Genomic DNA, 26,943 nt, shown 5'->3' on the forward strand with positions numbered 1-26,943 from the left:
ATCACATTATCAATTTTTGACTGTTTTTACAAAGAGAGGGGGACAGCAATACAGATTTAAAGCTGCATAAAAGCCTTACTGTCTAAATGAAAGACGCATCTTTAACGGCACTTGGACAGCTAAGGGAAAAATCAAAATCGTGGTAACGAGGACCCTCGTCCACCTGGAGGGGAAGGTTAAATGGCTTTTTCTACGTGGACAAGGGAAGGGTTAGTGTTTCCATATGTGATAAGCACTGGTAACTGAATTCCTCGAAAATAATTTTTTAAACTATTTATAGGAGCGAAAGCAATCCATTCACAAGCATAACACTGGTTTCAGATAGAACTACCCTAAGAAAAACAATCTGCAATGAGTAACTTTAATGAAGTGCGTGACTAACTTGAAAATTATGAATTGGTGGAAGTTGTGAAGTAGGGGAGACACCGTTCCTGCCGTGCAGCAGGCTCGGCTTCCACAGAAGGACGAACCAGAGTCTGAGAGAATCCTTTTTTTTTTTTTTTAAAGTAGTTAAGCTCATATATTCTATTAGTGAGGATTATATAACAGATTTGAAAGGCCAAGTACTTCCCAAAGGTTTTTTCCCTAAAATGTTCTATAACTAACCCCATGTCTATCCTTCTTTCAACCAAATACTTACAGTACTGACAAATTATAAGGACTTCATAAATTTAACTGTGCTAGATCACAATCTCACAGTGCACTGCAGTTATATTTGGGGGGAACATAAAATTTGACTTTCAGTACTGCTGAGCCTGTGAATTAATGATTTTACTGGATCATTTTTACTATAGTCAATACTATAGTAGAAAAGATTTGGGGATAATGACATTTAATACCATGCAGATTAATATAATTTATTTATATTTTTATTTATTTTTCAGAGAGAGAGAGAGAGATAAGAGTGTGAGCAGGGGAGGGGCAGAGAGAAAGGGAGGCACAGAATCTGAAGCAGGCTCCAGGCTCCAGCTGCCAGCACAGAGCCCGACATGGGGCTTGAACTCACAAACCGTGAGATCATGACCTGAGCCAAAGTCGGACGCTTAACCGACTGAGCCACCCAGATGCCCAGATTGATATCATTTTTTAAAGAAATACATACACCTAAGGTCTAAAATATATTTCTAATATACAGGTAAAGTTAGAGAAACAATAATTTTTATTAAAAACAACTTCCCCAGTGGTGCCTAGGTGGCTCAGTCGGGTAAGTGCCTGGCTCATGGTTTTTGGCTCAGGTCATGATCTCATGGGTCATGGGACTGAGCCCCACATCAGGCTCTGTGCTGACAGTGCAGAGCCTGCTTGGGGTTCTCTCTTCCTCTCTCTCTGCCCCCCCCCCAACCCCCCTGCTGGAGCTCACACATGTGCTTTCTGTCTCATTCTCTCTTTCTCAAAATAAATAAAGTTAAAAATTTTTTAAAAACAAAATGCAATTTCCTCAGCATCCAAGTCTTGGGATTCGTTTAGTTCCTCGTCACGTGATCCTATGCGCACACTAGGAAATGCCTCAATTGGGTTTTAATTTCTTTTAATATTTACTTTGGAGAAAAGTTTTAATTTTCGTAATTATATAAGAAGGCCATTACTGTGTATCCGTATTTGAAGTCAGGCTTATAACATATGCTTTGTATTTAAACACATGCTCTGTGTTTAAAAGCAATGAAAGTAGTAGAAATCGGCAGGAAGCACAATGACGTTCTCTCAGATGTGCCTCCCTCACAGGGAGGCAGATTCACACAAACCCTCTGGGACTCTGCTACTCAGAGTGTGGCAGCACGGCTCCTCCTGGGGGCTCCCTGGGAAGTTCTTCCCAGCCCTAGTCCAGCCCCTGCAAGTCAAAATCACAGTGTGTCCATTAAGCTCTCTCAGGTCTAAGGCTCAGGAGATTCCTGCGCACGGGACGCCCATGCCTCGCCGTGGACCTCCAGCCCTTGTGGGAACATGGGTCAGGGCAGAGCTGGGTGCCTCTGTCGTCCTTACATTTTTATTATGGGATGGCAGCACATGTCCTGCTGCAGCTAACGTGTCTCCATCCAGCATGGCTCCGGCGGCCAGGGGGCCAAGAGGGAATTTGGTTGCACCACCTCAAAGATGGAACAAGTGTTAAACGACGCGCCCATCTCCGTTTGATCACGTTTCCTTGAGTGTTTTGGGGGGAGCATCATCCCCACTCCAAACACAAAAAGTCTGAGAATAAAGTTTTATGAATAAAAGTAGACAGTATCCAATTTCCTTCTAAATACTAATTAACAAATATTACAGATGGCATCACAAGGTAGACTATCTGATGAGGCCTCACAGGGCACCGCTGTACTACAGGCTACAGACTGAGAAAAAGATAAGCACTTATTTCTTAAAATAAGTGTAAATGTAGCACTTACACTTGTGTGAAAAAAAAATAAGTGCAATATAAAACACTAAAAATGGAATAATCAGCTCACATAATATTAACATTTCCTTAGGGAGGATTGAAACAGTAAATCTGGAGCACAGAATAATTTATAAAAATTAAGGCGCTGAAGCAACTGTTATCTAGGTTTTTAAAACCTGAAAGGAAAAAGTCCATAAAACAGAAGTCATTTGTCTCTATGTCAAAATTAGTTTAGCTTCAGGGACGCCTGGGTGGTTCACAGGGGGTTAAGCATCTGACTCTTGATTGTGGCTCGGGTCATGATCTCACTATCCGTGAGATCAAGCCCTATGTTGGGCTCTGTGTGGACAGCGTGGAGCCTGCTTGGGATTCTCTCTCTCCCTCTCTCTCTCTGCCTCTCTCCAGCTTGCACATGTACTCGTGCACACATGCACTCTCTCTTTCAAAATAAATAAACTTAAAAAACAAATACATAAGAAGAAAAAAAAACTATAGGTATCTAACTATATATACAAATCCTCTCATCTTCTTACTTATCTTTAATTTCTGCCCAAGCATATATATTTCATGCAATGTAAGTTTACAAGACAGGTAAATGCTTAAAAATACCATTGAAGACATTTTTAAAAGAAAAAAATAAAAAAAAATCAAAAGCAAGCTCCTATAGGGTATCTAAAACGTGATTTAATTTATGCATCTGCACTTTCAGGGTCATTTAGAAAATGGCCCATCAGATGCAAAACAAAGTCCAGCTGGGAATCTGAGGTGTAGTGATACATCATGTGCTTAAGATACTTTGAGTTAATACATGAATGAAGAAAGAGAGCAGCTCTAAAATGAAAACAGCAGACGCAGAAGGTACTTGTAGACAATGAGGAGAGTGTTCTTCCAGACTGAAAGAGCCCATGACTATCCACAGTGCTGCTTCTTTATTTTCCCATCCAATTGTCTACTCATCCTAGTGTCCTACCCTGGATGGCTCTAATCTCAAGGATGCATCTGACCAGCTTCTGCACTCCCAAACACTTTTAAAGCCTTTTTTGAACAAGGGAGTACAAATCAGTCAATCCATCAATTGTTAATAGTTAAAATGATACATTCCCTTTTAACCTCCCACTATCATGGACACCAACAGTTGTGTTTGAGGTTAGCCGCCAGCAACGGTCCACGGGCTCCCTCTCCCTGTGCTGGTGTTACACTTCCCGCACCACTATCGCTACAGAGGCCCTTTCATCTCCCTCTTGGTGTGCGAACATGGCCGGCCACTTTCGTCCTCCATCACACACATTATTGTCACATCAACCTCTGATCTTCACATCACTTCCATACTCAAGTCATTAACAGCACCGCACTCTACAGGGGACGATGACACAATCCTTATCTCCAGGCTTCTGAGTTCTAGGCTCCTAAGTCCTATCTTCCCCTTGATCTCCAAAGACACCTCAAACACAATAAAACAAACTTAATATCCACTGCATCCAAACTCCCCTACAGCTGCTCTGCCTGTAATCCATTCTAGTGGATATCACCACTCAACAGACCAACCTGCATGCCCCATAAGCATCATATTCTGGCCATGACACCCCTGAAACATCTATCCTGACAATCACTCCCGCCTCCCCATCGGGCAGTCTTCCATTTCCTCATGCTCCAAAGTCAACCAGCCACTAAAGCCCACTGCCTTGACCACTCTAATTCCTCCCATCTGGACCCTTCTGCCCATCCTCCCCTTTCCATCTCCAAGGCTGCTCTTATATTCTCCCTTCCCTTCTGCTGAGCCACCCAACACATTTCTCCGAGTTGGACTCAGTCACCAATTACTCCACACAGCCCTCCTTGATTCATCCATTTTATGACTATCGAACAGTTCTTATTTGTTTACTCAATACAACGATGTCAAGTATCACATGCCAATTTTTTACTCTCTTTTCTCTAAAATAACTTGTAGAAGGAAAATAGTAAATACACCCCCAAATTATAAACCATTTAACATTGCCTCCAAGTGCTTTTAGCTAAAACTAAAGGAGAAATTTCTTAAAACCTAAGTGTCTTCTCCCTTTTGTAAAATGTTCATTATGTGGCTCCAAATAGGAATAAATTTCACATAATCTATACTATTCCAGTAATCCACATGATGTGTGATACGATACCCAAAAAGTATATTTAAGAACACACTTTATGCATCCCACACAGATATCACTTCAACTAGTCTCTGGCTGATGATAAATCCGCATGGACTGGGTTGATTTTAGTTTTCTCTAGAATCTCCCGACAAAGTTATACCTCCGTGTGAAAAGGACTGACTTCTCAGGGATGTAGATCTTTGCAGTCCTCCGTATACTTAGCATGGAGCTACTTAATGAGTTAATTACATTAAAAATTTCTTAAGTGACAAATAGCTCTACTTGGGTAGAGCTTTGGGTTTTGTCCAAAACAAAACTCTGGAGTCTTCCTTAAATCTCCTGCTCCTAGTAAAGAGCACCACACCCTGCTTAAAACCCCAAATCTAAGAGTACTTTCTTGATTCCTCTTTCCCTCACGCCCTAGGCGTAACCCATCAACAAATCTAGTTCGAAATTATATCTCAAATCCACCCTTCCCTTTATCTCCAGCTCTGAAGTCTGAGCCACCATTACTTCTTCCCTGAATTACTAAAAGAACGCCCCCTACCTGTGACTGTTTCCACTCTTGTATCTTGCCACCTCCTACACGTCTCCACCAGATTCATTTTTTTAAGCCACACAAATCAAGTTAGGTTGCATCCAGTTCACGACCCTCTAACATAGCTTCCCTATGTCCTCATCACAAAAGCCACTCACCTGACCATCACTTACATCGTGTGATGTGGCCTCCACCCTCTGCCCCTCCCCCATGACATTCCAGTCTCACTGACCTTGCTGTTTCTTGTTATTCTTTCAACACGCCAAGCTGGCTCAGAACTTTCACACTCGCAGTTCCTTCTGAACGGAAGGCTCTCCTGTCAGACCATCCTAAATTTGATGCTCTCTTACGTTCAGATTTCACTGCGAATGCTCTCCCTTCATGGGAAACTTCCCTGACCCCCATATCTGAAAGCAATTTTCTCAGTAATCCTAGTGATTCTCGTATCATCCTAATTATTGCTTTTCATAGCTCCTCTCACATTGTACGGCATTCTCCGTTCATTTTTGCGTTTTCACGTCACCTCTCCCCTTCTGAACGTAAGCTCCATGACAGCTGTACCCCTGGCCACTAGAACTGTGCCCAGTACAGAGTCGGCACTCAAATATTTGCTGGACGAATGAATATCGAATGTTTTCCAGGGTGATTTACATCCTTCTCTGAACTTGTTTTCATACTTCTGATTACTTTTCGATTTCATGACCACCCTAAATTATATTAATTTTTTAGAAAATTGGGGCACCTGGGTGGCTCAGTCGGTTGGGCGGCCGACTTCGGCTCAGGTCATGATCTCATGGTCCGTGAGTTCGAGCCCCGCGTCGGGCTCTGTGCTGACAGCTCAGAGCCTGGAGCCTGTTTCAGATTCTGTGTCTCCCTCTCTCTGACCCTCCCCCGTTCATGCTATGTCTCTCTGTCTCAAAAATAAATAAACGTTAAAAAAAAAAAAAAAATTAAAAAAAAAAAAAAAAAAGAAAAGCCACTGACCCCAACATGGAGACATATACAAACTTAAAGGCCCACCTTCTTCACTGTATCATGGAAATCTTTCGTATCCACTCTGACTGTAATTATTAAGCTCAGAGCAGCCCCTCCAGAAAACCCTTGCAGCAACTGCAGAGACGGGTACTGCTCTCACTAGTTTTGTCCCCTCCTCTGATGGTACAACAATTGAACTTTCGTGAAGCTCAGTACAGCACAGACCAAACCAAGGATGAACAGACAGTGAAGCATAGAATTATTATGTTTTATTATCAAGGTGATATGACCTGCAGGTCATTCCATTTATTAGACTTCCTTCTCCTTGAAGAAATACACAGGATTCTGGCAAACCATTCTGCATGGAGCCATGGATGGTTGTATCCTGTTGTCTCTAAATTCGTGACAAACTGATTTTATGGTGACTTGTTCATATATTTTAGGAAAGGAAACATTTGGTAAAATCCAGGACCAACTCCTTCCCTTTAAATTTTTTTTTAAATTAAAAAATTGTTTTATATTGTTACTAATTTTTGAGAGAGAGAGAGAGAGAGCGTGAGCGAGCATGAGACGGGGACGGGCAGAGGGGGGGGACAGAGGATCTGGAGCGGCTCTGTGCTGACAGCCCCATGTGGGGCTCGAACTCACTAACTGTAAGAGCATGACCTGAGCTGAAGCCGGATGGTTAACCAACTGAGCCACCCAGGCGCCCCTCTTTCCCTTTTAAATGAATTAAGCAAAACATAGTAACTTTTTAATACCCAGAAATTGCCAGTATTCTTTATAAACCTATAAATATGATATTGAAATGCCCTGCAAGGACATCCACACATTTTTTAAAGTGTTGATGTCATTATGTTTGGAACTCATGCTCAGAATTTACTCCCAAAGCATGGAAATGGGAGACCCGTGTTTTCTCATTACATTCTGGCCAGAATACTATTCTTTCTGCCCCACCCCCAACACTGTACATGTAAGCTCTACAAAGTGCCCAGAAGAATGGGCCTAAAAAGAAGGCTTTAACCAGAACTAACTATTCATCTTCCCACAAGAGAACACCAAGAACCAAGTCTAAACTACCAGGTCACCCATCGTTACTGGATTCTTATCTTCACTGGGCTCTGCAAAATTCATCCACGCCCTGCACAACCCTCCCTCCCAAATCCTTCTACCATGCCTTCTAGAACTCATGGGTCTGTCATCACCGGAGTCCCCTCTGCCATCATTGTCCCCTCACCTTTGTGTCTTAACTGAAACCTGGTACTCCCTGGCTACTCTGTCCCCTTGACGTCCTCTCAAGTAGAGATGGCTTCATCTCCCACACTCCACAAACCTGAGGGTGGGGCCGGTGTCCCCTGTGTTCTCGCTGCCACTTTCGATCACTCTTCCTTTACCCCTTTAAAAAATAAAACCTCGTGGGCGTGAAGCACACGCGATGAGAGACTGCGCGCCTGCCGCACAGAGTTGTGTCTTCCCCATTCGCCGCTCTGTCCTTCCTGACCCAGGGGGCCCGTCTATCACAGCAACACTCTCCTGCGTGACCCTCCGGCTCTGGGCCCCTCTCTTCCTATCAAATGTACCGGGAAACTCCCACCCCTGGTCAAACCCAGCTCCCTCCACCCCCACTGCATCTGCACCACGGCTGGAGGGGGCACACGACTGTTGGCGGGCTGCCTTGCAAATTTATAACCGCTAGCCTCAAGTAAGCTGTGGGCACTAGTGGGGACCCTAATCCGCTTCCCTGGTTAATGCACCTGCCCCTCTCTGAGATGAATTTACATTCTCCCTCTCCCCCTCCTCAGTATTTCACACCTCTTTTCCCCCTCAGAGTCAGCGGATGACCTTGCTGTCTGTACCGTCTCTGAGAAAACGAAACAATCATGCTCCTCTCTCCTCACTTTATTCCTGCAAATCACGCGTTTTCTTACATTAACTGCTTTCTCACTTCTTACTAGATCATTGTCATTAAACGTGCTGTTGTATCTATCACAGATTTAAAGCCCCTCTGGACTCTACGTCTCCCTAAAACAAACGCCCCATTCTCCAGTTCCACGTCGTCACAAACATCTCAGAAGTCTCCCCACCTCCATAACCTGTACTATCATTCTTGTGGCATTGCAGGTTGGGAAGCCTAGAATCATCTTCGTGCATTTTCATCCTTCCCCTGTCAGCAGATACCGTAGGTTCTTTCAGCAAAACGGTGCGTACCCACCTCTTCCTTGCTGTTTCCCCACTAGCCCCCAGTCCAGTCTCTCTTGGCCCTGCGTCTCAGTAACTGAACCAGTTCTCCGGCGAGCCTCCGGACTGCAGTATCTCCCCGGCTAACCCCACCACCCCAGTCTGCCCATCACTGACTTCGCCAGGCTCTGCTCATAGAACTGCAGTGGTTTCTGATAGTTCCTATTACCAGGCTTAAGCTCCTTGTTTGAAGCTGCCGGTCCCAGGCCGCCTGGTCCCAGGCCGCCTCCCCATCTTTATTTCCTATAACCTGTCAATATAAAACCTCGTTCTCTTAGACCAGCGTCCCACATGCCTTACATGAGGCATGCGGCCTCATTTCTAGGTTGCATTCTTTTGTCCACATTGTTCTCCTTCCTAGAATCCATCACCATGCATGTTCTAAATCGTTCCGCCTCTACCTCCTCCACACCCTTCCCTGCAACTCCGGGCCACACTTCTCTGGCCCTAAACTGCTATAAGTATTCCAAGTCTCCATTGCTATTAACGACTTAATTGGATACAGCAGTATTCCATCACTAATTCTTTCATATGCAATATAAACTTGAATATAGTTGAGCTTTTTCCTTCAAACTTGTTTCTCAGGAAAGGGAAATCCCTAATACTGACTTCTTATAAGATCTTGAATATTGCAGGTGCTTTATTTTGAAAAACACAAAAGTAGAAGATACATTAACCTTAAATGACCTCAACCAATTCTACTTTTGGATTACATAGAGGCCATCTGACAGAATCTGTTAACAACAACAAAAGGTAAAGAAATTTAATCAGCTACAGTAATTATTCCTGAGGGAATGCTCTCAAAATTGGAAAGTGCTAGATCTTGTAAACAGCCTATTTAGAATCACTTTAAAAATCAATGCCATTAATTTCCACACCGTAAAGATCATAAATATACACCTAACTAATTAAAAATGCAACTGTCCCAGTTTTATGTCAAAAGACACAGAGTTCTGAACAAAACTTCATGTGCTAACTTAAATTCAAAATCTGCTACATCTCAAACAATTTAGACAGTAGGGAAGAGAGTGTGCTGAAGAATAGGGTGTTATAGGACTTGGAAGGTAGCCCAAAAGAGGACAATGACAGCGACAGCGACAGTGACGCATTTAAAACATTTGAGGAAAAAAACCAAAACAAAACAAACAAAAAACAAAAAACCCAGCTTTGTGAAATGAAGAGTGGCAAAAATAATCTAAATTGCTATATTACTTAATATAATGTGATTTTAAGTATGTCTAACTAGATATTTGACCACTAACTACATCTATCTCCCTGAAAGTTTACGTACACTAAGATAGGCGAAATACTTTTTTTCTCGGAAGGCAGTGAGGTAGGGACAGGGGTGAGGGCAGAGCCACAAGACAATGAAAACGAGTTAGGGAACATGCTGTCTAACGTGATGACGTAGATGAGAACACGTGACATGGTTACTCCTAGGCTTCTTACTGACCAACTGCGTGGAGCTCAGTTCTCCAATTCTCAAATTTAAGGGCCAGACTAAATGGTATCTACCTAAGACTCTCTGCAGTTCTAAAATTTTATTTCTATTGTTTCCTACTATAATCTCTTCTAATGATTCAGCAGTATTGGTAATTACAAAGAGAAATTTGTACTTCTGCTATTTTAGAGGCTATTGTAAATTTCTTATCCTCTATTATCATTTAATAGGAGTTGGAAACTTAATACAATTCAAAAACGTCAGTCCTGCTGTACTGCCCTCATGAGACCTCACAAATCCTTGGTATTCCAAACCACATTACCAATCTCTCCATCTTAGAATGACATCACGTTCATTCAGCTCTTTTCTTTCTTTTTCTCATTCACCTCTTTTTTTCCCCCCTCTAGAGGAACCTGGAGCTAGAAGAAAGTTCCATGCTGGTCTGGGGCAGGGCTGAGACCCAAGCCCAGGCTTCACCCTTTGTTAAGCCTGGTTGCAAGCCATGGCACCAAACTCTCTGGGCATGCCACCCATGATTACTGTAGTTAGGAATCATACTTCCAACTCTCCAACCCTTCGTCTAGGTTTTATGCAGCAATGTGCAAAAGTTATGGACTGTATTAGTATAGTTTTCTTGTTTATTTTTAAATTTTTTTAATGTTTATTTTTGAGAGAGAAAGAGAGAGAGCGAGAGAGACAGCACGCGCACAAGTGGAGGAGGGGCAGAAAGAGAGGGGGAGACACAGATTCCGATGCAGGTTCCAGGCTCTGAGCTGTCAGCACAGAGCCGGACACGGGGCTCCAACTCAGGAGCCTTGAGATCATGACCTGAGCCGCAGTCAGACGCTCAACCAACTGAGCCATCCAGGCGCCCCTAATTTTCTTGTTATTTTAGTGTAATTTCTGACTTCATTTCACAGGTGAAGCACCCAATGACCCATCCACACCCATGTTCAACGTAAGTGTTCAACCATCACCGTGTGATCCTCCCGTCTCTGCTAAAGAGATACACATTCTTGCCAGATGAGCTGCGTTTCTAATTAGCACCCTCCTCATGGAACACCATGCTATGGTAAATCAAGCGGAATGGACCTGGTGACGACAGATGCCGATCTCAAGCACACCACTCGTGAAATCATCCATTACGCAGAGGTGACCCAGGCAAGCTGGCACGGACCGCCCTGCTCATGCGACGACAGCACTACCCCGTTCCACGGCATCCAGGAACACAAATGCACGTGTGCACACAACACACACATCATCACATCAGCACCCAGTCAACTTTCTGCATTCTGTTTGCGGTTCTAAAAGCTACCAACCTCTGCAAGTGTGTCTCTGCCTCTTCAAGCTCAAACACCACCACCACTCGGAGTCACACGGTGCTAGGCCTCACAGTTGTAAAAAATCAGTACTTACCTTCAATCCTCTTCAAAGCTGAAAGGCACATATCCTTCCTCGGAAACTCAAAGGGATTGTTGCAGGTTCGAATGGTGTCACATTCGCATTTCCCATTGATTATATTGCAGCCAGACACGAGGTTTTCGTTGCAGGGTTCAAAACCAAGCAGTTGGTCATCGTCCCAGTTCTCATCTGTAAAACAATGAACAGCCACATAATATTTGCTTGCAGCTTCATTCAAAGGCCTGTTTGAGAGCAAAAGTGTGCAAAGATGTCAAGATTAACACCTGATATTGACACCTCAATTTATGAAAAGCGATTTGGCTGCAATTTGACAAACGAATGAAACCCAATCTCCTAGTAAGCGAGAAAAAGGAAATACAGCCACACGTGCAGACATTAAATAGCCAGTGTTTTGGGATCAAAAACTACCACCTCTCTTATGTGTTATTTTAAACAAAGATTCCTGGATTTTCCTACTTTCAACAAAATCACAGGAGTCACATTTGTCAATCTACAAAATGAATAAATCTACAATTTTTTTTTTACTCCATCTGGTAGAGACTAGCTATAGGTTTAAAACAGCTCTGCAACTTAACACATCAAGACAACTAATAAACATAAAAACGAAGACCACCAAAAGAATCGAGAACAGATACCACAGTGGATATTTCTCCAACGCATTTCAGTTCGGATGCTCATGTCCACCAATGCCCAAAACCAAAGCCAGGGCCACAGTTTAGTGAAGGCTAGGCTAAGATCAAATCAGTATCCTGGTCATGGAATGGAGTCAAGTATAAGAAACAAAGGAGATCTCAGACCTACTTTCATGGGATTCAGCTCAAATGAAACAAGCATGACAGAATCACAGGCTGACTCAATCTTTAATGCTACTCTTCATAGTTCAAACACCTCTTCTAGGAAACCAGACTCTACGAATCTCTGGGACATTTTATCAGTTTCCCCCCCTTAACATTATCTTTAATAGATGCTTTATCCTGCCTTGACCGGGTACTAACTGTTAAAGAGTAAACATGTTTCTGATAACCATATCTGGAGTGAATTTTTAAAAGTGTTTGAATTTAAGATATCTTAAATATGTTGCAAACTGCGGCAGGTATAAAGCCATCTTCAGAAAGTGTTTTCCTAGAAGACAGTGTAAACAAATGGCTATAATTTTTTTACAGCTAAATTTTACTTCTGGTGACATCATTAACTCACTGCATAAGTTAGGCCAAAGGCAGTTCTCCCTCACTGAAATAATCTTCTTGTCAATGAGTCTTTAGAAAGGCATCATTTACAACATAAAGAGCTTCATGGCAATTCTTTGAAAACGGAAAATAGAAAACCTCCTCTCTTCTGATTTCAGATCAGGCTCACTTATTTGATCCACGTCTCAACTCTTAGTAAAAACGATTTTAGAAGTTTCAACAAAAACACCACTTATCTGTTTTAAAATCTGTTTTCCTGTTTAGCCTGTATTTGCGTTTAGAAATAACGTGTAAACACACGAAGGTGCATTCCTATCTTCAAGACAACAGTAAAATTACTAAATTGCCCTGAAAGGAAAACCAGAAAAGAACACAATGAGACAACACGGAAACGTAGGTGATAATTTAGTCTTCGGCTACAGTATAGAATACGTGGCAGTTGAACATGCTATTAGTACCACTCCCCTAATCTAGTTCAGTGACATTTGTCATGAAGACATTTTGGGGACTTTATATTCACATTTGTAACTCCAAGTTAGTTCAACCCTAGGAACTTAGAAACTTATAAGAAATCAAGTAACATCTGACCCACTAGAAAACTACCTCTTCTCTTCTATCTCTCCTTTATTTCTGTTTCTCTTTTCCCCCATCATATTCTAAAAAGAAATTTTTATTCCTTTTTTTATAAATATGTACACAGTTAATCTATCACCAAATCGAGTGGATTCCAATTTTCCCCCACAGTAAACCCCCCTTTCCTCCATTAGAACTAGAATTCCCCGAAGACATCATTGTCCTAAAAGGACTGCAACATCCTCTCTCACCTGTCTCCCAGCCACCATCCTCTTGTCCCTCCATGGCCCCATTCCCCACACCATCACCCCAGTCATCGCCCTCAAAAAACAAACCTGCCCCGTGGTTCTCTTTTGCCAACAAGGAAAAGCCCAAACTTCTTATTGCAGAATAAAAGGTTCTTCATCATATGGCTTCTACTTCTACAGACTTCTCTTTCACCAAGCCCTCACATATCCCAATGCCCTAGGCACACTGCAATTCTCACTACAAACTCTTCATCACTGCTTCCACACCTTTGCTCATGGAGTATCATCTGCCTAGAACCCTTCCTTTCCCTTCCGCCCGTAACTCCTATTCATCCTTGAACACCCAGTTCAAACATCACCTTTTTGGAGAAGTCTTCTCCATGCTTCCTCAGGCATGTGCGCCGACCTCTGGTCCCCTATGACGATAGCTTTATGTAAGTCAAACTTCCCCACTAGGTAAGAGTCCTTGTGTGTAGAAGTCAGATCTCATCCAACTTTGAATCCCCTTGACCCCAGAACTTAATACAGTGTTCAATAACTGTATATATAGTACTGTAACATATATATGTGTGCATGTATGCGCGCGCGCACACACACACACACTATACTATAAATCCAGTCACGTATTTCATGTCATTGGTCTGGTCAATGTTATGGTCCATGCGTTTTCGAGGAAGACCATTTTCCCTGAATGTGGAATCACAATTAAAAAATGGCAGTTGACACTCTTCCTGGCTCCTTACTGATTCCTGCTTTGTTCCCAGGAGAAGGCTGTCGGCAGCAGCAAGAGCCTGCTCGTGAGTGTGCAGAGGGAAGCCTGACCATCTCCTCAAAAATGTTAGGCCACCATGTCTAGTTAGGAAGCACTGGACTCTGAACCCCAAGATGTCTTATATACCTTTATTTTCTTTTCTGAGGAAAGTTTTTCAATTCTATGCCCCCACTCTAATCAATACTTTGTTTTCCTTCTTGGCAAATAGTTCCCTTAGCAACCACTGCTTTATAAGATCAAGTACAACATGCTTTGGAGACAAAGACTTCTATGTTTTTCTATCACAGGACATCATACTTTAATTTAACGGCCAATCAACAGGGATTCAAAGCAAAGATTTAGTGAGGTTTGATTACAGAAATCAAATCTGGGCCCAAGAGTTCTTTTGACAGTGCCTGGCAAATTTGATATTTTTAAATCTCTCTTATGTACATCCACATATATGACCCAAGGATCAAGGCTCTAATTCTCTGATTCCTGATTTCTCCTTGGACCGGTCAGCAGGTGAAAAAAAGAAGTTAAAAACAGGAGTACTGCCCTTTAAATATTTATTTCAAGTAGTTTTTTTTTTTTCTTTTTTCTGGGTACTCTCCAGGTGACAAGATAGTCTCCTAGCCTGAAAAGATCACTGAGATACCTCTGCAAATGTATCTTTTAGTTTGTAACTCCTGCAAATTACCAAATCAGGATGTTGAATTATTTTTCTAAATAGGAGAGAAATCTAATGATTTCATGTATGAATTAAAATTCATGCATGTTCAAACATGTCCAAATACGTTAAGTACTGCAGTGAAAAGACAGGTATGTATAACTGCTAATGGGACATCTCCACTTGGATGTTTAGAAGACATCTCAAAATATGATGCTTTACTTCGAGACAACCACTGTATTTCAGGTATTTCTGAAACAGAATTACTTCACACACTTGTCCCATTTCACCCCCCAGAACAGTAACATGATACGTAAGAAGATGTGTAATGAGTGGCAGGGACATACGTACATGGTGTCACGCTAAGATATCAGCAGCCTGATCACCAGTGCCTTTGCAAATGCTGTCACACAGAATAAAGGTAATATTTTTATACTGCTATGAAAACAGTTTGGACCTCATGTATTACCTGAAAAGGTCTTGGGATCGCCCAGGGGTTGCTGTCTAAAGAGCATGTCTTGCTGATAACACCTGGGCCAAGACAGCATAGGCTCCAAGTCTGAGAGATAACAAAGGACGTCGGGTACCTCTTCTCCTGACGGTTACGCTAAACCATAAACAGACATACCCCTTTAGTGGGATTTAGCCAATATGTAATTGGGAAAAAGGAAAACGAAGTCAATAAAATGCAAAAGTTGCATAGACTCATACCTGATTTTTTTCAGCACATTAATGCTATGAAAAGATCAAGAGCAAGTTTTCTCACAATGAAAGGAAAAGTCTTAGCAATAACGAACACCTTAAGAAAAGGCTGATGATCTTGTTTAAATTTCTTTTTTTGGTGCAAGAAATGACTGCTCTAGTGGCTGAACTTTCCATGACATTAAACTACGCAGGCAGGTTACAAATGCAAATGAAAAAACTAGAGACATTTCCCCTGTATTTAAATATGATGAAGAAACTACCCTTGGATCTTAGGTTTAATTCTGATCACCCTGGTCTCTATTGGAAGTGACTGTCTTCAAGGTCCCAGGCCCTGAAGGAAGCAGTAGGAGCCTGGGAGTATGTAGGGCTGCAAGCAAAGGGTGGGCTGTCCGGGCTCCAGGTGCAAATGCTATGGGGGGGGCTTACCTGTGTCAGTATTTTTACTTGGACTCTCATTGTCTGTATTTATCTTCTCTGTATACAGTTCCATAGGTTTTGACTGACCTGTCCTTAACCCGATCCTTCCCAACATCCCTCTTGTTTTTAGTGTAGTAAATGATTTTGCAGAATGTGTTTTTTAAGAGTGCACACATGGTGCCAAAGCAAAAACACCTGTCCTTCCAACAGTCACATTCAGTCTTGTCTTGGATTGGTTCTTTCTATTCCACAAATCATCATCTAGGATTCTTGATGATGCTTGAAACTCCCTCCTTCCACATTTGACGTAAAACATTTTGGGGCGCCTGAGTGGCTCAGTTGGTTAAGCATCCGACTTCGGCTCCGGTCATGATCTCATAGTTCGTGGGTTTGAGCTCCGCATCAGGCTCTGTGCTCACAGCTCAGAGCCTAGAGCCTGGAGCCTGCTTCGGATTCTGTGATTCTGTGTCTCCCTCTCTCTCTGCCCCTCTCCCACTCACGCTTGCACACTCTCACTCTCTCACTCTCTCTCTCTCTCTCAAATAAACATTAAAAAATAAATTAAAAAAAAAAAAGATTTTAAATGCAAGGGCTAGTTAGGAGTTTCAATCCTGAGGGTAGGAAAGAGGGCATTGGGGAAGAGGATGTGGAAAACATCCAGAGTATGGAGACATCCAACTTCACATCTGGGAAACAGCAGGTCCAGGAGCTCTAGGAACCAGCCACGGCAACCCTGGCCTGACTAATCCTGGATCCCACCTCTCTGGCCTTCAAAATATCTTTCCATCTGCGTGCTGGTGTCTGAAATTCCACTAATATGGAATAAAATGCTTCAGGTGTGACTGCATTTACTGGACACAGTACTGTGTGTTCACCTAAAATCTCTGACTTCCTGAAGGCAGAGGCATTTGTATATTCAAAGCCTTACCTTTTCTACCTTGTATCAGCTTAGGTTAATGGAGTTTACTCCAAACCAAGATATAGCTGCACCCCATTATGTGGCAATCCACTTACCAGAAATATGCCATAGCAGATATTAAAAGGCAAGAAACAAACTCACAGTACACACTCAGAAGCTCACAGTAATGGAATTCTGTTGGCAGAGGAGAAGCTTCTGGGAATATATATCAAATTAATTCTCCAGCTGTTCACATATCCCTGTGGCTACAGTAAGATGCAAATAGCTAATACTGGCATCTCTTTCCATGCCAGCCTAGAAACTCCAGTGTAATGTAAAATTGCTGCTCTTAACTCCCCCAGCTCTGGGCTGGCTGTTATCAGGCATTCATTTCTGCTCAAGGAGGAATCTAATGCAGTGAGTTTTCATTCTCTCTGCTTCAAGCTTAAGGCGGATGTCCCAAAAGTCAGTGCTTCCCTCTCCCTCTTCCTGGTGCTGTAATCAGCACAAAGCAGGAAGGGCAAAATTATGGTTATCGGTAGAAATGATTCATGTCGCAAAAATCTGTTTTACAGGCATTTCCACAAAGTGAAACCATGTTAGGCACATGTAACTGTATACCAGAGTGGACAAACCCGAGGTCTAAAATGACGGAAATACTAAATTACGCTCACAAACATTTTTGGAAGACTAGCTTCTTAAACTGATGCAAATCTCTAAATATAGAGCAAACAAACATGACCACTGATTCATATTATGTCCAAGTGAGGAATTCTCTGAAAAACGAACAGGATCCAATTTACAAAGTCAATTTATGATAAGTGTATGTTCCACTGCTGTAATTTTTGTCAGACACCTTACAATAACAAAAGAGGACCAGAGATGAACTACAGAATGCAAATTCATCCATCCATCCATCCATCCATCCATCCACCAATTATTCGTTCCTCAAACAGATAATGGCATCTATCATACACCAAGAACTAGGCAAAGGGCTACGGATCCAAGATGCTAGGAAGCAGGAGTTTACAGTACAATTTTCTACCATTTCAACCAAAATCGTACCAAGCGTATGAATAAAACAATAATTTCCTTTTTGATAGCAGGAAGCTACTAGGAAGAGAGAGAAGCTTAAGAGAAGAAGTGTCTCTAAGAAGCGAGGAATTCATGCAACAAGAAGGCAGCAGAGCCTAGGACTACAGAATGCAGTTCCCCTATTTCACAATTCTGCCTAAATTAGGAACTGTCTGAAATTGCGTATAGAAAAACAGACAGCCCAGACATCTGTTCTCCTCATGGAGACTGCCTGACCCAGGAGACCACAGCCCTAGCTCTGTTGTTAGTTTGCAAAGAAACCCTGAACAAGGCATTTAGCCCTCAAGGCTTCAGTGTTTTTCATTACAAAAAAGGGGGTGGAATGGACAATTCATGAAGTCCCTTTAGAGTTCATGCTCATGTTTCCTCGATTCTGCCGTCTTGGATGAAATTGTACAATGCTAACAATTTATTGGGAATGCTGTCAGAATCACATGCTTTGAGTAGTCACAATTCAAATTTAAAATAGTTTCTCACTGGGGCGCCTGGGTGGCTCAGTCAGGTAAGTGTCCGACTTGGGCTCAGGTCATGATCTCACGGTTCTTGGGTTCGAGCCCCGCGTCGGGTTCTGCGCTGACAGCTCAGAGCCCGGAGCCTGCTTCAGATTCTGTGTCTCCCTCTCTCTCTCTGCCCCTCCCCTGCTCACAATCTGTCTCTGTCTTTCAAAAATAAATAAATGTTAAAAAAAATTTTTTTTTTAATGAAATAAAAAATAAATAAAATAGTTTCTCACTTATCAGACCAGTCTGAGGCTTGGAGAACAGTCACTATGCATAGGAAGGCAAGCCAGGGGCACTTTTACTACAACAAAGATCACTTTGCAGGACCTTTCAAACACCTCAATCCTAGAGGATGTACTAGCTGGGGTGTCAACACACTAAAACAGGATTGGCCATGAATTTATAACTGTGGAAGTTCTGTGTGTTTATACAATTGTTTCTACTTCTGAATAGATTTGGAAATTTCTATGATAAAAAGTTGGGTGTTTTTTTTTTTAATGGAAGGAGATTACAGGTAAATTAAATAAATACTTCAAATGAAGAACAATAGAAATACTCTGTCAACATTGCTGGGAAATAGCTAAGGCAGTGTTTAAAGGGAAATTTCACAGGAAATAAAGTTAAAAAAAAAAAAAAAAACATGAGCAGAGCATTCAACTGAAGATATTAGAAAAAGAGCAACAGGCCAAGTCCAAAGAAACAAGAAAGATGGGCCTAATAAATGTATGAGGGAAATGAATGTAACAGAGATAAAAGCAAGTTAAAAACTGGCTCTTCCAAAAAGATTAAGACATCTCAGAAATGGGTTATGATTAACAGTCCCATATAGCATGTCAACTCATTCAAGTACTGTGACATATGAATATATATTTTTTAAGTCAGTTTCTCTTTGATGGTTTTACCAGGAAGTTACTCAAAGTCAGACATTAAATGGTTACATTTTGGAAATTTTTTAAATAATGAAGGTATTTGATTGCTCACGGAAACATTTCCTGAGCTACAATTACTTTGTACCCTATGGTGGAAAATTCCACCCCCTTATATTTCCCCTGCTTTGAGCCTAGATCCCAATATTTTTTAAGGAAAGTCTCAGGCCTTATCACCGAGCCTATGTTTGTGTACGGCTGAACTGACCTTCTATTCAGTCAGATGTTATTATTAAGCAACACAGTCTTCTCTGGGCTTGAATATCTATTAAAACATGTAACTCCATGTTTCACCAGCTTCAAAGAATATTGGTTTTCAGTTACCAAATGTGCTCCTGCTTAGAAATGAACACATCTTGGTAGAGGGAAAAAAATATCTTGCAGACGTGCTCATCAGGGTCACCTTTCCTTTCTTCATCTAGATACTCTAAAAGCCATCAATGGATTAAGCCAGGTAATCAGCCATCTCTTATGCAGAACATAAGAATAGAACTTCACAGAGTTCCATTCGCCTACAGGGGTGTGTTCATATAGGGATGTTACAGGAATAGCCCCATCAAACTTAAGGATATGGAGTTGGGAAGCAAGGTCTCCAAAATAAAGTCCACCAACTTGCCAGCCAACTCTTGGGCATGGAAGACAAAGTCTGTTTAGATTTGGTCCTAACCCACTTCAACCTCAGCTGTTCCACTCCTCCCCACTTCCTCCAACAATGCCTACTGATTATGTGCTCCCTGAACGACCCAGGTTGTTCCCTGACACCATGGCTGTCTACAAACTATTCTCTCTGCTTAGAAAGCTGCTTCTCTTTACTTGCTTTGGAAGTTTCTATTCAGTAATTAATCCTTTTTCCAGGCATCATCCACTCCATAGGGACCGAACTGTTTGTTCCCCTGAAATACTTTCTATTATACACCTATTAAAATTACTTCACTTACGGCAGTATAATGAAATTGCTCATCTAATCTCCACTAGAAAGTGGGTTCTTTGAAGCTAAAGAAAGATCTAGTTTTACTCTTCTTTTCTTTTTATCATTGGGTGATTATAGGACTTAGCAAAGAGTAGCTTAACAAAATAAGTATCTGCAGAGGGAATGAACAGGAATAGGTTAGAAGGCAAGAGCAATCGCAATCTTTCAGTGCCATAGTTTTTTTGGAAAATGAGTTCGGTGGTAGGGGAAGAAAGTCAATTACTCAGAAACATCTTTGGATGCCAATCTTCCTACTTGTAAAATAATAATGCTAACTCAAATTTTCTTTCAACCTCAACATTCTGTTAACAAGAACTTCCACAGATCAATAAAGATTTATGACATGTTGAGTGAATGAATATACCTCAACTATGGTTAGGTAAATACATAATAACTTAAATAATAAACTGTATTATCCCCCTTCTACTTCCATCTATCATGACCATAATGAGATAATGTGACACAAATTAATGCTCCTTGCCAGAAAGGTACTTGTGGATATGAATAATGCACAGTCCCGTTTTATAAATATTGATATATGCTCTAACCTAAAATCTGTTAGTCAAATGACCGAGAGCAAAACAGAAGACTAGATACGGGAATGCCTTTTTTCTTGATTGCACTCATCCTAAAGTGTGAACCACCAGAGTGAAAAGATGAAATGTGACGAGAATCTCAAACAAGGACAACAAAATGAACATATAGCGCTTTGAAAATAAGCACTTTGAAGAATGTAAATTTTTCATTATATTAGCTGAACAGTTAGCAAAGATAATGAAGCATATTTCACACCCCTCAAGATGAATCTTCTGATAACTAATATTTATGGAGCCACATTTTTATGTGTCAGAGACTAGGCTGGGTACTTACCACAAGACGAACACATTAAGCTGAGGACAGAGGCTGAGCAACCTAGGCCTGAACTCTAAGTAGGCTACCATCAAGCAGGTGAGAGGAGGAATGGAAGGAGTAAGGAAGTGAGCTGGTCAAAGGGTTGGGCAAAATTTTAAGTTTGAGTGAGTTCAGAGGACCTGAACATCAGGGAAAAGGAAGGAGGGAACACTTCTATTTTTCCCATCTCATTCTGGGTGAAGCCCAACTCTAGTGAATATGGCCCAGAGGCCCACTGCTGACATCACTACCCCAGGGGCAGGAAGAGATGACATCGTTGTTTTTTTTTTTTTTTTTTAACGTTTATTTATTTTGAGAGAGACTGAGGAAGACAGAGTGCACGAGCAGGGCAGAGGCAGACAGCAGGGGGAGGGGGAGGGGGAGGGGGAGGGAGAAGGAGAATCCCAAAGCAGGCTCTGCACTGTCAGCACAGAGCCCGATGCAGGGCTTGAACTCATGAACCATGAGATCATGACCTGAGCTGACGCTTTACCAACTGAGCCGCCCAGGCGCCCCTCGCAATGACACCTTCTAAACCAACAGGAATGGAGTTGCAAGAGCACTTCTGGAAACATCACAAGGATAGAAAATCTAACAATATAAACACTGTTATCTGGAAACAAGGGTTTCTTTGCTAAGGCAACAATGCCTTCACATACAGCAATATTCCTGAGGTGCAAGTGATGATCTTTAAAAGGTGTAATGATCTGTAAGTAGCATTAAGGAATCTTTTCAGGATAATAATTTTGTGAAATCAGTTAGCAATCACTTTGTAAAGGAATGTTTTTACAAATCAACTCGAGCACTGCTGTGAACTTTACCTTAATAATTTACCCGAATTCTTGAAAGTAAACCAAGTGAAAGATGATAGGAAGCAGGAGAATGGTCAAGATTAATTCCAACGATTGTATTTCTGACCCTTACCACTAACTCTAGTACCGTTAGAAGGAATATCATCCCTAAATAATGTGGCTAAAACCCCAAACCTTTAAGCTCTTTCTTTAGGCAAGTTTATCTCTGTATTTGATCTCATTTATCCCTAACACATGCCATGAATCTCCTTGGTAGCAACTTGGTCCTAGCAACAAAGCACAATTTGCCAGCAACAGTCAGTGAACACCATTTTGTGTGCATGGTTTACAATTTCCTACTGTTAGCCAGTCTCATAAGTGAATGTTTGATGTATATGTGTCTAAATCTTTTTTTTTTTTTAATTTTTTTTTAAGTTTATTTTGAGAGAGACAGAGACAGCACGAGTGCAGGAGAGGCAGTGAAAGAGGGAGACAGAGAATCCCAAGCGGGCTCCGTGTTGCCAGCACAGAGCCTGATGCGGGGGATGAACTCACGAAACCAGGAGATCATGACCTGAGCCGAAGAGTCAGACGCTTAACCAACTGAGCCACCCAGGCGCCCCTGAATCTTTTTTTTTCTTAAAACATCTTAAAACACATTGCTACAAGATGTGTACATGGGAAGTAATGCTATAAACAAGAAATGAAAAATGAGAGAGACAACTGTGGACTATAAGAAACCTCATGCAACATGGGGCTTGTCTGATACACTGATTTCTGAAGGCACCAAGTCCTTAAAATTCATCCTAGAACTCTCTACCTAAAAGCAAACGTAGATGAGGAGACAATGAAAAGCAGGACTTTTGCCTTAGGGTAGGTCAGGAACTGAACATCGATATTTTACAGAGCAATCATTTAATCCCTAAGATTCATGTGAAATAGACCATATGAAGTCAATATAACAAGACCACAGAAAGATGAAGAAACTTTAAAAATATGTTTGAAAACATACTTCACTTCTCATAAAACTGGAGTTTGCTTGGTGTAGTAAATTGAACCTCTATGCCTAACCCAGTCACTGGGTACTTGGGTTTGGGAATCGCGGTGACAACAGTACTGATTATCAACACTACCCCAAAATTTTCACGCGTTCCCACCTGCCCATAGCCTCAAGTCCAAACACTCAACACTGATAAACCAGGCCTGTGCCCAGCCCCTGCTAACCTCAGGTTACTTCTCTCTGTGCAGACAGCACCCCTTCCTTCCCAGTCCAAGGAAGCTTTGGGGCCTAGGCACTAGTACCTGGGACACCCTCTCCCTGCTATGTGCATGGCTCACTCCCCGGTCCGTCGGGTCTGTGATCACACCCAATTGCTCGGCAAGACTTTCCACGAGCACTCTGTTTAAAAGTGCAAACCAAACACTGTCACGCAATCTCCGTTCACAGCACAGCACTTACCTTCTCGTGGCATGGTGTATATTTTATTACTAATTTTACTCATGTTGTCTCCCTATATCAGAAAGCTCCAGGCTGGTGAGTATTTATCTATCTTGTTCACATTTGTATCTTCTGCACCCGGAACTGGCCTTAGCACACGGTAGGCCCTCCACAAATATTTCCTGAATCAGTCAAATCTCTCTGTACACTTTGGACGTTCACTTCAGTAGGACTCTGAGGACTGTATGTCCTCTGAGGTGGCGCCACCTTTCCTTTTCCCCCGTCACCTGGAAACCTGCTATTCTTACTATGCCCAACTAATGTCTTCTCCTCAAAGAAGTTGACTTAATTTTCTCCCACCTACAACCCTTCACTCATCCCAAGACATCGTAGCTGTTTGCTTACAGCTAGATTCTGAGCTTCTTGGGGGCAGGAACTGTGCCTCCCACATTTCTACAGCCACTCCCTGTTGAGATGAGTGGACAGCACCCAGCAGGCCCCAATCTCCACTTGCTGAATGGAGAAATGAATGGGAAATTGGAGTAGGTGACCGCTATGAGGAGACATTCTCTATTCACGGTATCACGTGAAAAAAGAGCAGCTTTGAGGACACTCTGTGGGCATCTAAGATTTAGGCTTAAGTGTGTCAATACTCATGCATGTAGGTTAACGTTTATATTTCAGATCTGTCTGGAATACCTGAGGTACTGAAAAAAAAATAAGCCGTACAATAATAATTCATGCCGATCGGGGACTTAGGAAAGCCAGGTACCTTTTGGGTATTTTAAAACATTTCAGTGTCAAAGAAAAAGGTTGATATATTTCTAAATTTTAAAGTAAAACATATGTACACATAAACACACACAGAGAATTATTTGCTTCCAAAAGGAAACACAAACCCATGTGAATCACCCAGTGCTTTTTCCACATGCTACAGCAGTATGTATTCCCATATGCAGTAAGGGAGGTGGATCATGATTCTGCAATGTTATTCTATTTAAAGTCTTTACAGTGTTAAGTCATGAAGAGCTGCTCAAATGAGCAGTCTGTGGAAATACGTCTACCTTAACTCCTCCCTGAAAGGTTAAAAATTATTGCCTATCAACTTCAATAGAGGTTTCAAACACTAACGTTTTGGGGGATATAAAAGGAAAAATGCCAAGGGCAGGCAATTCCCAAAGGATGCTCTGATGAAATCCATATCCTACTTAACAATAAGAATCGCCGATTTTCAAAGGATTAGAATATACAGAGGTAAGTAGCTTCAAACTTACACATAAGCAGTGCTTTAAACGTCCCAGCTTATAGGAGAGCAGCAGGGGCTCAGTGCCAACCACAAGACGATGCCTCCAGTAGTGAAATGCTGACCCACCTCCCTGCTGTATTGCCTACAGCATCCCGCTGGACCTCACCTGGTGGCTTTTGGTATTATCTGGGTGGAGGAGGGGGTGTCACATACCCTGGTTTGCAGGCCCGATGAATGAGCCCAATAGCCAAGACATTACTACGTAGCACAGGGCCACTATTCCTAGGGCTCCGTACCATGTCATGTGAGAAAGGAGGAAAGGAGATTAGTACCCTCACTTCAGACAGGATGTGGCATGACTAACGAACGCTGGTTAGTGTTCAAGACAACCCTGAGCACAGAAAGAGTCAACCGACTCAGCAAAGAGAGATTCCAGAAGCAAAGGAAACCCGATCCCTTCACGTATGGCAGCAGTTGTGATTTCTCTCCTCTTACAAAGGTGTTTCAGAAACACTCTGCCACCTATAGTTCCTATTCCTTCCCCACAAGCACAGAAGTTAATTTTAAACACCCTCAACCGAAAGCTGGCCCATCATTCTGACAAAACTCACGTGCAGTGTGGCAATGGTGTAGTCTGCTAACGGCTCCACAAGGGCTTCGTGAGGCGGCCCGATCCCTGGCTCTGCACCCTACGTATGCAGCAGGCTTTAAATGGGAAGAAGTTGAGGAAGCAAGGTTCCCTTATTCCGGAAAGGGGCAAAGAGCTGGTGGAGACATCACCTGAGGCTGAACCTCAGGGTTTCTAAAAGTCTCTTCAAGGGAGGTAACTGGCCTGAATGTGGTCAAGGGCACACTGACAGAAAACAGAAAGGGACAGTGAGTGTCAACTGGCCTGCACACCTGAATGTGCAGCTACCCTCTCTACTAAACCTGCCTTGCCAAAGGGTAAGCATGTTAAAGAGCCTGAAGTCTCCAAGTGGGGCGGAATTTTCTATAGGAGAGTCTTCCCCATCTCCTAACATTTGGTTTCAAAAGTGAGAAATGCATCCAATCTGGACAGTGCCTGGGCATTCCTTCTTTCCATCCTTTACCTTTATCACCTCTCGTGACAAGACTTTCCTCTGTATTCTGGTCCGTTCCTCCCTACTTCCCCTCTACTCCTTTCCTCTGCACCCGGGTTCCCCTGGCAGCTCACCTCTTGGGGCCCAGCACCCCTGCCTGCGGGGTCTCCCATGCTGTGAGAGTCAGGCAGGACCTACCTGGGGAGGTCATGCTTCCCTGCACCTCCTTGCCCTCTGTCCCACCCCAAGGCCCTGAGGCACCCCTCCCCCTTGCCTGAGTCTTTCCTGTTTCCCAAGCCAGGTCCATCCAGGACATTCAATGCCAGGGGTCAGAGTGCTACATTCCAGTGGCTTCACAGGCAAGGAGGGTTCTGGATTCCTTCATGGGGGGTGGAGGTGAGGAAAGGAGGCAGGGAGGAAGGGAGGGAAAAGTTCAGCAGAGGACGATTCGGCCTGCTGTGCCCACTACTCAGAGACAGAGGTCATGGGGCAGTGAGGGCAACAGGGGTCCCACGGGGCCCCTCCAGAGTGGGCAAAGAAGCAGCCGTTCAGCCTCCTTGGGTTCTGAAGTAGATGCTGTCACCGCAGGTGCTACAGAAACTGTAAAAAGCATAAGAGAACACAACGGACTTTCATGGGCTTCAGTTCCTTAGTCTGTGAGATGAGGGTGCTGGCCTAGAGAGGCTTTTCTGAGGACCCTTTCAACTCCATAATGCTCTGATTCCTGGTGCAGCAATACCTCCCTGACCCCAGTCATTCTCAAGGTCTGAGGTAATTTTGACTAGCAAATAGAATGCCACTTTCACTCAGAAGGCAACTAAGCTTCTTTAACCTCCCAAAGCAAAATTCTCCTCTTGCAAAATCAGATTCCTTTGCCTCTGACTCAGGATCCCCGAGACTCTCTTGGTGCTTTTCTTGTGATTTCCCTGTCCTTCGGGTTTTACCTTTGTAGAGGGCTGGGCTCAAACCCTCAGGCTCTGGCCTTTCATGTGCCTCTCGACTTGCCCTGCTTACAGGGCCCCAAGGCTCACGAAATCAGGCTCCAGGATATGTTTCCCTTCACGGTCACCCTCTGGAGATAACAACTGCAGCACGACAGGACTTAACACCTGGACCTACAGTGGGCAGCTGGGAGCACCATGACGTAGTACCCAGTGTGGAACTCCTCAAACACAGAAATTCCAGTTCACTGGAACCCAAAGAGGGGAGGCTGGGCAGGAATGAGGAGTTGGGAGCTCAACTGGTCACTGGGTAATACAGGTAAATGTGCCAACTTCAACCTGGGCTCAGAGCCGCCTACTCCCCTCAGAGACAGTCAAGAGGACTCCTCTCCCGGAGGATGGGGACTGAGGGATCATGGCTGGACTGACATCCTGCCATACTCAGGACAGGGGTCGGCCTGTTCATCAGCCACCCGACGACGGGGTAGAATTTGGCAGGAGGGAAGGAAAAGAGAAATGGTGCTGGG

The 26,943-nt window shown here is 42.9% G+C and overlaps 1 protein-coding gene across 5 annotated transcripts in view; it reads right to left on the bottom strand.

The window, feature by feature from the left end:
* The window catches only part of CRIM1 (cysteine rich transmembrane BMP regulator 1), a 189,150-nt gene that overhangs the window by 137,403 nt on the left and 24,804 nt on the right, over positions 1–26,943 (bottom strand). For all 5 annotated transcript variants that reach the window (XM_019447655.2, XM_019447646.2, XM_019447635.2 and 2 more), the window contains exon 2: positions 11,103–11,276. In XM_019447655.2, the coding sequence (XP_019303200.1) occupies positions 11,103–11,276 (174 nt within the window). The remainder of the gene's footprint in view (positions 1–11,102; positions 11,277–26,943) is intronic.

Source organism: Panthera pardus, unplaced genomic scaffold, assembly GCF_024362965.1.
Source record: "Panthera pardus isolate Hobbes unplaced genomic scaffold, ASM2436296v1 HiC_scaffold_26, whole genome shotgun sequence".
Lineage (NCBI taxonomy): Eukaryota > Metazoa > Chordata > Mammalia > Carnivora > Felidae > Panthera > Panthera pardus.